Source organism: Oncorhynchus masou, chromosome 31 (genome assembly GCF_036934945.1).
Source record: "Oncorhynchus masou masou isolate Uvic2021 chromosome 31, UVic_Omas_1.1, whole genome shotgun sequence".
NCBI lineage: Eukaryota > Metazoa > Chordata > Actinopteri > Salmoniformes > Salmonidae > Oncorhynchus > Oncorhynchus masou.
The window spans coordinates 44,411,027-44,424,637 of NC_088242.1; the positions used below are offsets into that span (position 1 = coordinate 44,411,027).

Below are 13,611 nucleotides of genomic sequence, written 5' to 3' on the forward strand. Positions count from 1 at the left end.
GTGGAGGTGAGGTCCGCTGAGAGAGCTCGGGAGCAGTATGAGGACAGGGAGAGGAGGAACAGAGTCTCATCTTAAAACTATGAACACGTCAGGTTTCCTCAGAAACATTCAGTTCTCTTCTGTGGAAGTGTGGTTGTGTAAAGTTAGTGGGTAATGGAGAAAGTGAAATTGTAACTGTAATATGGTAGTTTGAGGTAAAAAAAAAACAACAACAAAAAACAGAACAACAACGTAGAAATGTATTTTAAATACAATGATAACTCAGAACATTATTGTACAATACCATAACCAAGGGCTTTGAATGGTATATAGATCTAGTTTTACGGATATTTCATTTGACTGTATTGTAAACAGACATATATTTTTGGTGATTCATTATCTTTCACCCCTCAGAAAATATTACGCAAATAAAACCAGCTGACACAAGTCTCACAGTTCAGTGCATGTCACGGTTCAAAACAAAAGAGGTCAAATATTGCACAGTAAAACCACAATCAATCAGATATATTGCAAAAAAGTTGTCAAAAATAAACATTTTCCAAGATAATGCATAGCAAAATGAACTATGAATTATCAATAACGGACCATTTCAAATCTAAAACTCACCTACAGTAAAGTGTACTCAAGAGGTGTGAGAGTCGTTAGCTACCAAATCCAACCGACTTATCATACAAAAGCTAAGTGGAATCCTGCCAGGCCGATTAGGCTGAATAGCTCAAGACTAAACACATATACAGAAGGACTTTAGCTTATGCGGAGAGACAAAAATGTAGATTGGAGAAGACAGACTGGGATCAGGGGTGTAGAGTGAAGGGGGTGGAGGTCAACTTTCCTCCAAAGAGTGTCGGGCTAAATTGTGTGTCAAAAAAACGCTAAGGAGTAGAATAATCCGCCTGCTGGACCCTTACTCCCATGTGGGTGTTCGCGTTTATATTTTACAGACAATGTCCCTTTAAAAGTGCGGCGTGTCTGGAAAGCCCATTAGATGTGCATATAACATTTCCCCTGTGATTAATAGTTGATGAGGCAGAGTTGGTGGGGTTGGTCGCAGGGTACCCACATGTGGCCGCCAGGGCTCCTCCTCTCCAGGCTCACGTTACACTCCATAAACTTGCCACTCTTTCCCACCTCTGCGTTTAAAAAGGGAGGAGGGACCACTTGTCAGGAATATCTTAGAACTGTGAAAGCAGCCAGCCCGGTCAGGAGAGTGTGTGTCTGTGTGTGTGTGAGTGTGTCTGTGTGGACACAGGGGTTAGCCGAACACTTCTCTAGCAGCACAGCCAGTCAGATCACTTGTCCACTTGCCGGTCGGGTTATGTGTGTGTGAGTGTGTGTGAGGTGCTGCTCTCTACAACGTTACACATGCAAGACGGAGAGAGAGAGACCAACTTAACCAGAGGAAGGTGTCCATCCTTACACATTGGACTGAGGAGAGTCAACAAGACACGGTCAGTGACAGAAAGACAGACAGACAAAGAGAGAGAGTAACTTCTTCCAGAGTTGGATGTGCTGGGGAGATGATGTGCTTCTAAAATCAAAAAGCTGAAGTGGATATTACCCTATATTGACAGAACCAGAGAACACTCTGAAGGGACTTTCAGCTCTCAGCAAGGACTTCACTCCAGAAGTGTGTGAGGTTGACTAAGTGTGTGTGTGTGTGAGGGAGTGTTTATTGTGTTTATCGCCATGGATCAGACAACCAGCAGCTGCATGCGGAGCGCCCACCCCGGCAGCCCCATCTGGGGGTGCGTGAGGAACCCTCACCCCGGAGCGGGGCTCCAGTCGCCCTACCAGCAGGCCCCCTTCTCCCTGCACCAGAAGCCTGAGTACCTTTCCTATACAGACTTCTCCACCTCCTGCCTGGTGCCCGCATCCCACACCGCCTACCCCCGCGACGACAGACTTTACCAAGAGCCCCATGCAGGCTTCCAGAGGGCCGACTGGCAGTTCCCCCCCTGTGAGACGCGGGGCCGGGGGCAGGAGGCCTGTCGGGTGGCGCCCGTGGCGGTGGTTGGTGGAGAAGTTGTGGGGGGCGTAGGGGGGGAGATGGACAGCACAGGTGGGGAGAGGCTGCCAGGGGCAGTGCCCAGGTGTCTGAAGGGGGAGTACTCGCCACAAGGCATGGCATCGGCCGACACAGAGAAGAAGAGCTCCAAGAGGAAGAGGGACGTAATAGGTGAGTCAATGATACGTCGTGGCGGGACCCGTTGGGGTGTGCTGCCGGTAAATACCATGACTGAAAAGATGTGGGGAAAGACATGGGTGATCACTTCAGCAGGCCTTACATAGTGTGCAAATTCAAGTCAAATGCCATGCAGAGACAGAAGTTAAAACATGACTCCCAGAGTTGACATTCATTTCGACAAACCCCTTTCCCTCATGAGTACACGAGACAGATGTGCTATTCTGCAGGGAGACTCTCACCAGACTACTTTACCAGTGGACCATGATACAGTATCACATTCACTAATGCCCCGTGTCATTGCTGACAATGGGACAGAATCTCTGTATCTGTTTCCTCACCAAAAGACAGTCAACCTAGAGCCTCAACAGATAGGTATGCAAAAGGTGACGATACTTGGCGCTCAAGACACACTCCGAGTGGACCAGTTGCATCCTCTCATTGTTTGAGGGCTCCTACAATGTTGAAATGACTAACGCAACGTCTACTGTAACTCTTTGTTGAATCCGTGTATCATTTGTATCATTGAGACATGACGGCTTTCAGGATACCGCAGAGGTATAAATCAAATGAGATGTTTGTCAGCAAAATAAGCTTGGAGTATCTCATATTCTCATGATGTATAGTATCACGGTCCATGCTAGCAGATATATCGTTAGATGTCTTTATAAGTACTACTATTAAAAGTATTAGAAGCTCCATGAACTATTCAATTTAATATCAACACCAACAGGCAGGCAACTGTTTATTCCTTGCAATTCCCCATTGATCATTGATGTACTTGTTACCGTAAACAATGATATGGCAAACAAAAGACCAACGGATATTTCTTAAGTTTGGCTAGTAGGGTAAGACACTTAAGGATCTATGTTTAAATATCATGGGGATATTATACCGGTCGCCAGAGTACTATTTCTGATGCAACACAAATGCAAGTGAAAGAGTTCACTGGGAAAAAAATATGTATTTATGATTCAGTTCAGGGCCATATTCAAATTCTCATTTAAGAGTTTAGTCTTCTAACTTAAAAAAAAGAGTTGTAATTGTTCACTAATCTATTCCTCTTATCTTATTTCATTCAGTGACAGGAAATCAAACCACATTTCTAGTGCAGTAACTGATATCCATGAAGTGCTAATTCCTAAAAGTCACACACTCTTTAATGACCGGCCATTTTAGTTAATGGCACTGGGAACTGTTTATATTTATTTTCTAGCTATAGATATGTTATTGAAACATACTCCCAATTTCATGCAAGCTGAAAGAGAGGAAAAGTGAACCTCACTTTTGTCAGCACATCTGCAATAGGCATTCCCTTCAGCTTCCGGACATGCTATGGAAGCCAACCTTTTGAACCTCTCTAGAATGGGGGACATTATTTGAAGATAAATAAATGTATTAACTCCTCGATCAGTATTCGTGTGTGCTACTGGCTATATGAGGATGGAGAAAACTAAAAAAAACTAAATACTTAGGGCTTGAAGACGTTATTCGATAAACGTGCCTAATGTGAGATCTCCTTCATAACGCAGCAGACATAGGCCTTAGGCACTTAATTGGAGAAATGTAGATTTTCCCCCCCTTTTCTTGTGTTACCTCACTCCAGTGAAAACATGCCAGACCACGTCTGGTAAAATCACTTGCCTGCAACCCCACTTTTACATTCTTATCCATTGACATTTTCCTGTCATTAAGGTGTAACAGAATCTCCCACTGAACACATGCAACATGGTTGACCACTGCGTCGGCCCAGTATTTCATAGATGACCATTCAAACCTGCATTGAATACTTTGACCTATTATTGGGAAAATACCCGTATTAACCTTTTACTGGAGTGGGTTAAATCAGTGTCATACAGAGTGGTTCTTGGTAGTCTTCAATCTACTTTGAAAGAAAGGTATACACCTCACACACATGGTTTTTTAAAAAGCAGACACCTGTACCATGTCAGATATGGAGTTGAAATGCATTTAATTTTGAGTTTGCATCCCAATATCACAATGTATATACTTCACAGAAGACTGAAATACAGCAACATCATTTGACCAGATTTTCGGGAGTTTAATTTTTAATTTTGATTAATGATGAAATTTGAAAAAAATATGAATAACATTCCACCCATGAGGCAACTAGGTATTTTGACTGCAGGAAAGGGATCTATGGCATTGACACAATGCTACAGTATATAATAGCCTGGTGTCATTGACTAGACATAACATAGTAAATGTAAATCCATGACACTCAAATTAGTATGATATGTCAGGTTTGGTATGGTTACATAAGACATGAGGTTAATTAAGGCAAAAAACAAAACAAAAGGAGGGTGTTCGAATCTCATCATGGACAACTTTAGCATTTTAGCTCATTGCAACATTGCAACTACTTTTTTACTTTTTAGCTACTTTGCACCTACTGTACATAACGTGTTAGACAACCCTTCCCTAAATGCTAACTCTAACCTTTACCCTTTTAGCTAACCCTTCCCCTAACCTTAACCCTTTAACCTAACACTCCTAACTTTAACAGAATAATACAAAATGCTCTGAGGCCAGGTTGTATACAAGCTCTAAGACATGGTGATGGATTCACCTTCATTCATACTTTCAACCGTTTCAAAAGGTTCAACCTCTACTGATGTGCAGATTATTACATGTTTTGAAGGAATGTCAGGTCTATCTACAGGTTTTAATGCGTTTTATAAGCCATCGTGTAAGAACTAGTTTAGACAAGCTCTGTTTCATCTAAATCAAGCAAGGTAAGCTATAATGCGTCTGTATTTATCCAACTCTACTACAATAGTGCTGCAATTTGAATTGTGGACACTTAAATGCTTTTAATATTATACTTATCATAGCCAACCATTTAACTTTATTGAACCTTGTTGTGCTAATACTGAAACATATATGAGACTGGTATGTAACTAATTGTATTTAGAACATGTTTATAGTGCTGCTAAACATATGAACATTGCAGGGTGATTTTAATCCATTAGCCTGACCAACATCATTGTTAACTTATCAACTTTATAATAATAAAGTCTCCAAAATACTTTAATATACATATAACCACTCCGATATAAAACAATTTTCAAAACCATTTTTACTGTGAAGAAAACCATCTTGGAGATGTACACATGTGTTTATTACGTTCATAAACCTTGGCACACACTTTAATACACCAACTAATCACGTCATTAATTAAATAGTCCTTTTCATTTATGTTTGAGTCTGAAAAAACACTTGTTTACAATGGGCTTAATTCAATGTTAATTAAGACAAATTACTTTTGCACCATCTACCAGAAATGCCAAATGCTGTTTGTGTTACGGAGTCCCGCTGGGTGCAGGAGTTGCTCCCCTCCAGTTTACGGTCTCTGGCTGTGCAGGGTATTTATTGGGGCCTGTTTAGTGAAGGCCAGTGAGTGTGCCCATTAAATATGTCCTGCCAGGTGTTCAGCAAGCTAAACCTGCTCTCTACTCAGTTCCTCCTCAACAGGCCAGAGTAGAGCAGCCCACGTTGAACAAGTTTCCTTAATCTGGATTTTAATCATGATAATACGGCGTTCTCAACATGAGGCATTATAGACCACAGGTTGGTAGGTTGGTCTCTCTGAATGGGAGTCTTGGCTGCGGGAAGATGTTTTGGGTTGGGGGTACCCCTACTTCCCATGGCTATGCACAAGCAAGGCAAAGACGCATGCAAACACACACATGCGAGCACACACTGAAGGACACGGCACATGTGCACACACACGCACACAGTGAGTCTGATGAAGGACGCGGACACATGTGTACGCACGCACACACGCACGCACACACGCACGCACACACGCACACACACAAACACACACACACACGCACACACACACACACACACACACACACACACACACACACACACACACACACACACACACACACACACACACACACACACACAGAGAGGGAGAGTCTGGATCTGCCCAGTCACATCTGGACCAGGCGCTGCAGTTAATTTCACAGTCTGGCTCCACGCTCTGGCAAGCACAAAGCAGAACTTCTCACTTTGACAAATTATAACCATTTTCTCGAGATTACATCAGCAGCTAGTGTCGCTACCTAAGCAGAATTGTTAGCTAGAATCCTTCCATTTAATATATAGTTGAGATTTTTAACAAGGTATTATTAAATGTCTTTCATGTACAGTATTCTCTATCCTAATATACTGTACATTTGACAATAGCCTTCATATTCCCTGTCGTGCAAATGTATCATACAAACTGTATTAACCTATAATGAGACTAAATCAATAAACACAATGCACCCATATATGAATACCATGGTAATTACAGCACAGGATTTCATAATTACTCTTTCCTATGCTCTGCTACACGGGTGAGAAGGCTTCCTATTTTCCAGAGGCTGGCGAGGTTGACAGCTTGTGTGTGAGTTACTGTGCCATGGCCCTCAGCCTCCTCTCCTCTGGCCCATGAGGGGAAGTCTTCCCATCTTCCCAGAGATGCACACGCTTGAGCCGGACAAATCCCCACCTTTGTTCTTTTGTTCGAGGGTTTAACGATGTTCCGCTGCATTCCTCTCTAACTCAAGCCCTCTGCCTCCTGGTTAGGTGGCCCCTGTTGCAGCGCAAAGGAGCGTTGACTTGACTGCGGCACTGGTGGATAGATAGTGTAACTCAGTGAGTGGGACTTCAGGTCAGTGTGGTCAGGGAGGTCTCACATAGGGTGTTGGTCCGGTCGCTCCCTGAGTGTATGACTAGAGCTTCGAAAGACTTGTTGGTTGACCTCTTCTTTCCGAAACGGCCTAATACCAGACAGACAAACTACTAAACTTGTGTCCAAATTCAGATCAAAACCAATATACACGCCAAGACATTGTAGGCCTAAGTGGTACTCCTTCAACACATAAATGCAGGTATAGATGTAGGATGGTAATCTGATCTGTTGATGAGAACTTTCCTACAAAGCAGGAAATGCAAACTTGTCATAAAATTCGAGTTTAAAAAAGGCTTATAAAGTTTGAAATGTGCACTTTGAAATTTCAGACTTGATTTGCCCTAACAGAAAATGTATCAACCCCTACAAAAATGTCCATGAATTATAATCCACATAATAATTCACATTTCCTGTTGCTGAAGGATTATTTTCCTGGTGTAGCAAACTGTCGTGCACGGAATTTTACAGAATTATTTCTCAACACTACTGCATATCATATCATAGCATAATCATGCAGTGCTAATGAAATAACAATTCTCTCCTCTTCTGATGTCCTCCAGATATTCAGGACTCCAACTTCAAGGTGGACTCTAACTGCAAAGCGAGGAAAGAGCGTACAGCGTTCACCAAAGAGCAGCTCCGGGAACTGGAGGCAGAGTTCACCCACCATAACTACCTGACCAGACTGCGTCGCTATGAGATTGCGGTCAACCTGGACCTCACAGAGAGACAGGTAATGAAGATCATCAAACTTGAGTAAAAATACTTTAAAATACTACTTAAGTAGTTTATTGTGGTATCTGCACTTTAATTTACTATTTATACTTTATACTTCACTACATTCCTGAAGAAAATAATGTACTTTTTACTCCATACCTTTTCCCTGACACCCAAAAGTACTCTTTACATTTCGAATGCTTAGCAGGACCGTAAAATGGTCAAATTCACGCACTTATCAAGAGAACATCCCTGGTCATCCCCACTGTCTCTGATCTGTCAGAATCACGAAACACACATGCTCCAATTGTAAATTATGTCTGAGTGTTGGAGTGTGTCCCTGGCTATGCATACATAAAAAAAAATTAAATGATTTATACTTTTACTTTTCATTTTGATACTTTGTTATATTTTTGCAATTACATTTACTTTTGACACTAAAACCAAATACCTTTAGAATTATGCTCATGTTGTATTTTACTGGGAGACTTTCACTTTTACTTGAGTCATTTTCTATTAAGGCATCTTTACTTTTACTCAAGTATGACAATTGGGTACTTTTTCTACCGCTGGCATCAAGCACACAACACCCACACCAGAATACTTCCACACAATGACAGTATTTAGTGATCTATAAGCATACATTTTCCTAAGGAATAGAAGGAAGAGGTCTATGAAAAAGCGGATGTTTTCAGCTGATTGTCTGACAAATAAGAGAAGAGCCTGTTGATTGGATGAGAATATGCGATTTAAAGGGTAATATTATTAACCACAAACTATTTAAAAAATTGACATATATTTAACAATGCTCTTGAAATAGAGAGCTGGAACATAGTTGAGTCTCTGCAGCCTACAACTATTGGCTCAGGTCGTTTCTCGTTAATAGCACTCATCCTAATAGGTGACCAACCGGAGCGGGGGAATGTTTGAAGCCTTCCTTTGTGATTGGGCAGCAGATCTTAGAACCTGGTGAGACAAGGCAAACATTTGTAAGGACTTGGCAGTCTCCTCTGTTCCTCTCCCTATTTCCAGCCCCTGTCCCCGCTCCCCACTCCTCCTAACGAGCCCATAGTTTCTCAGTGACCGCACATAGCCTGCTCTTAGATGAATTTCCCAGGCCTCTGGTGCTCAAGGCCAGCTAGGCCTACACTCCGGGTTCTGAGTCTCATTGCAACTCAGGCTCAACTTTTGGTGACTCCCCCCCCACACCCCCCACACACACACACACACACACCCTGACACATCCTACACATCTTGGCAGACTGACGTTCCTTCAGTCACAAGTGGCAGACAGTATCAGACGAGGGGATAGTCTTCATAAAAATAGTGTGGGAAGAGATTAGTCTGTCCTAGTGTTGCCGTGGGGAATGCTGAGAGGGATGTGCGGAGGTCAGGCACTGCCCTCCCCTGAGTATGTGGGTCCAGTCAGCACAGGATAGCGACTGACTGGGTCCAAGGAAATGATGTCATAAGTCATGTCAGTGATATTGTAGAATGATCCAGAGAGCCCATTAGCTACTGCAACCTACACATTGATGCTGTCTGATGACAACCTCTTATCTACAAAACAGAAACCTTTCAGGAAATGGAAAAAAGTGGCATATTTTCCCACTATTGAACATACAATTATGAAACTTCAGAAGCTATTTTGGACACATTTTATTGGTCCTAGAGTCATGAAATGTACAGTGTACATTGAGGGGAGTTGCTGCTTTCAAAAAACTAAACAAAAATTGAGTTACAAGGTCTTCATCAGACAGAAGCGATATGATACTGACTTAACTGTAATCCAAACCTAAATTCATACTTTACACTGAGACTGTACGCGTTTCACAAGCACCAAAAAAAACAACAACATTTGACTGATGATCTGAACTGGTGTGGAAAGTTGTGGGATTGTGCTTATTTATAATAAACATTAAGATATGAACATATGGAAACAATCTCACTCAGTATCCCAAACGTCCATATATATGACGAGGTAGAAAATGTAGTGACACTTCCTGTTTATGTCCTGTAGGTGAAGGTGTGGTTCCAGAACAGGAGGATGAAGTGGAAGAGAGTGAAAGGAGGACAGCCTGCTTCCCCTAACGACCTGGAGGCAGACGACATAGACTCTGCTGCCTCACCCAGCTCAGAGTGAACACATAGAGAGGAGAGGAGGCCCTCAAACACCAACTGGACATCCATAGAGAACACAAGACATCCTATAATATCCCTGGAGAGTCAGCTGCTGGAACAAAGCATTTCTAGAGACTTTGTACGCAGTGTGAACCCCAGTGTGTTTCCGATTGTAAATACTGTAGTGCTCTGTCTGCCAGTGTCCAAAGTCATTTCTTTGAACTTCTCTGTCAATTGAGGACAATATTAGACCTAACTTCAAAGGGGTTGTAACATTTTCTGTATTCCCTACAATCTAACTCCTGGAGCATTGACTGCGGTGGAGTGTTGGAACAAACAAACGAAGGAATGGCTCAATCTGAGCGAGTTGCAGAGTTTATCACCCTTCCCAAGTGAGCGCTTGCTGCTCAGTGATGACATGCCAGGTCCGCGATTTGATTTTGTTTGAAGACATCTCCTCAGCTCTCGCATCGTAATCATGGCCCTCGACGCTTCACTACAAGCCACCTGCAGACACTCAAACCGTTTCAGCATTGCCAAGCCTTAAGTGCCCCAAAATCTGATTGTATTCAAAGTTGTGTTGTCAGGTTTTTCCTAGAATTCACTTTTTTTTGTACTTTTCTTCTTCTTTTTTTTTTTTTACATTTGAATGATATTGATAAAATACAGGATGTTGCCATTTGAAATCTGCAAAAATTAATAAATCATTAAAAAATATTTTTTGATCATTTCTTCCAAACCAGCCACTTGAGTTATGAAGTAACAGTTCATGGAGCTTCTTGGCCCACTATAAGGACATAGCCAATTTTTTGGCATTGACAGGTTACCATTTTCTATGACAACTGTCTGCAGACGTCTGTCTCTATCTCAACTGTCTTTTCTTTCTTTTCCTGTCTGTGTGCTTGCCTGCGAGTGTGTGAGAGAGAGAGAGCTGCACCTGCAATAACATCTGCAAATCTGTGCACGCAAACCAATAAACTTTGATTTGATTTGAGAGAGATGGACAGAGAGAGGCACAGCGAGAAAGAGAGAGAGAGAGAAATACAAAACCCTCTCATATAGAACTACACTAAAAGAGCGGCTGCCCCTAAAAAGCAACTTCTTGTTTTGAAAATGGCTTATGTGGCATCGATATAAGTCAGAAACATTTATTCTAGTGTCAAATTTTACAACAAAGTGAAAATAGGATAATTTTGGTCATAAAGTCAGTCTCGTCCAAAATGAGGATTTGCGAGATGATTGGAAAAATTGCATGTTGCAGAATGAAGGGTACCGTAAGAGTTTTCCATGGGTTGGGTTTATTTCAATCCTGCCCACAGCTGGCAGCACCCAAGTAATCAGCGATTTGGAGCACAGCTGCACACGACCTGATCTTAATGCCCATGGACAATTTGGTTTAACATTTGATATCCCTATGGGGCTAATTAGGGACCATCAGTAAATTACACAATGTACATGGGACAATTTTTTAAAGTTCAATAGCTCCCAATGTCAATGACATAAAAACCTCAAACCAACTATAAATTGTAGAAATTCATATACAAATATTGGAAAAAATTCAAATTATGTGGAAATTATATGGCTAGCTCTTCCCACCTGCTAACACACACAAGACATACCCACATCAAACCAAACCGCAAAACCAACTCACGTTTGAATTCAGTCACGGGCGCTAGCATTTCTTAATAACCAAATCTAAAAAATTAGGAAGTGCAGTCACCCTTTAAAGAGATTATCCGGTACATTTGTAAACTTTTTAGCTAGGAGTTCTGAAAGTAGTTCTCCGAGCCAAAAGTAGGGCCCGAACATTTTATACCAAGTCACATATGTGAAGATAACATCATTGCTCTCACTCTCTCACTCTGCTGTGTGTGCATCTTGCTAGCTGTCACTCAAATGGCAAGGGGTTGAAGCTCATTGGTTGCAACTCGAATTGCTAGGGGGCTGGCACAGCACAGCTTCCAAGAAAACAGTTGCTTTCAAACTCGGGATTTTGTGACTAATTGAGGTAAAACAATAATTCTGCTCATAGATTATGTGTGAACTACACATTGACACATCCAGCCCAAAGCGAGAGGTTTAAAAAAAATACTTAGTAGTCGCCAAAGTTCCAGAGCATGTCTAAGGAGGATTTGATTAGACTATTTTGCGCCCACACAAAACCTGGTATATATTAGAATAATCCTCCAGGATGTTTTTATACTGGAAATTTGTCTGGTCTGGTGTTCTTCCTCATAGCAATAAACCCTAAAAAGATCACTATGATGGAAGTACATTTATCTGACGTGGTACTGACATGGGAGCCTGCATTTGAATGATCACATTCGCTTTGCACACCATCATCACTGCCATTTCAATCAGCTCACAAAGCACCGTTAACCTGACAAGGTGGAATCTGGCTCCTAAATCCCTATTTGGCCCCCAAACTATTTTCAACGGAAGCATCTGGCTGGGGCCAATTTGATCTCAACCCGAGTGGAACTCAGACAAGCCCACGCGAGGGCCCCTAGGAACCAGAAGTCTGCTGGCTGACCACTTGCGTATGATGGAAAGGGGAAATAATAGGTGGGTATGGGTGAAAAGACGGCTTCTCAAGTACAGGATGTTGTTGTAGCAGGTAGCCAGTCATCCAATTTCCTGCTTCCCAAAGAAAACAAGAGGTAAAGCATAGGAGTCCGGGGACTTACAATGGCCGGCCTATGCTCAGCCTGGCCGGCCCAAACAAAGACTTTGGAGGTTATTGCCCTTTCTGTTCCACCAACTGGGGGAGAGGTTCCATACACACCCACGGTACAGGGGTCAAGTGTGACTGTAGCACTGACCCGGTGAGGCTTCGCAGCATCTGCTGGGGATGGGAAAGCTCTGAGCCGATCCCCTCATCACTTCCTCCTCATTGGGTCCCTATTAGGGACTATTATTGTATTAGCGGTAATAGTAGTCAAAATGAACTATGTCCAATTGTAATGATAGTATTAATATCACTTCAGTAAACCAATGAACTTGGAATGTTGTTCTTGTACTAGTAAGGTTTCTTTAAAAGGTACAGGGTGGCCAAATGTATGGATGACATTTAATTGGATGGTATTGTGTTCTGCGGGAGCTGTATGTTTGCCAAAAACATTGTAATAATAGATATTCCTTCCACTTATCACAGTGAATTATCGCACCAATGAAAAAAAAGAGTACAAATGTTTTCATTCATCCTGGTTAAATCTTGTATATCGTATTAGATTTTATTAGTTTACCAGAAGCATTCTCTCGAGGAACTTTGAAAGAGCTGCAGTGGAGAAGTCATGCAACATTGAATTCTAAGAATATCATCATTTCCCATCCCTGGCAAAATCCTAGTTGACAGTGGCACAGAAATGTAAATAAACGTTGCTGGGGAGGCTTTAAAAAAGAAGGATAGGGGCCATTCCGTCAATATCCATCCAGCTCTGATTTTGAAAGCAGACTTTAGTGGAAGAAGGACCTTCTTTAAATAACTCCAGACTTGCTGCTTTGTGGATATGACCTTTTTCTGTTGGTATCTCAGTAACGTCGCTGTTAAGAAAACATTTGGATGAGCAGCTGGTGATTCATCCTGCAACAAAACGCAACGGGAGCATTCTCTCAACGGCCTTTCAAAGCACAGAAGATACGTTTTCTGAAAACACTAACTGTGAAAGCTGCCAAATGGACCTAAATTCTATATTTAAAGGTGCACTCTGCAGAAATCACTTTGAAACTGCTGTACAAAAACAAAAGTAAAAGACGCAAAAACATAATTTAAGAACGGGAAGCACAGATAGAACAGATCTACTGCCTCTTTCTTTCAATAAGAATGACAGATCCCTAATTCACATTTCTATGTGAATTTGGTCAGGTTGCCTAAAAGGTT

General features: G+C 41.9%; 1 protein-coding gene across 1 annotated transcript; it reads left to right on the forward strand.

Annotated features, from left to right (window-relative positions):
* Window positions 1-1,156: 1,156 nt before the first annotated feature.
* LOC135525205 (homeobox protein MOX-1-like) lies at window positions 1,157-10,417 on the forward strand. The gene is made up of 3 exons (XM_064952937.1): window positions 1,157-2,176; window positions 7,454-7,626; window positions 9,631-10,417. The coding sequence occupies exons 1-3, from the start codon at window positions 1,687-1,689 to the stop codon at window positions 9,751-9,753; spliced, it is 786 nt and encodes a 261-aa protein (XP_064809009.1). The 5' UTR covers window positions 1,157-1,686; the 3' UTR covers window positions 9,754-10,417.
* The last annotated feature ends 3,194 nt before the right edge of the window (window positions 10,418-13,611 follow it).

Bases quoted from the DNA above. Each gene is read 5' to 3' on its own strand.
- LOC135525205 (XM_064952937.1), top strand. From the start codon at position 1,687: ATGGATCAGACAACCAGCAGCTGCATGCGGAGCGCCCACCCCGGCAGC. The intron at 2,177-7,453 runs GTGAGTCAATGA...GATGTCCTCCAG, and splicing joins GAGGAAGAGGGACGTAATAG to ATATTCAGGACTCCAACTTC. The intron at 7,627-9,630 runs GTAATGAAGATC...TATGTCCTGTAG, and splicing joins TGGACCTCACAGAGAGACAG to GTGAAGGTGTGGTTCCAGAA.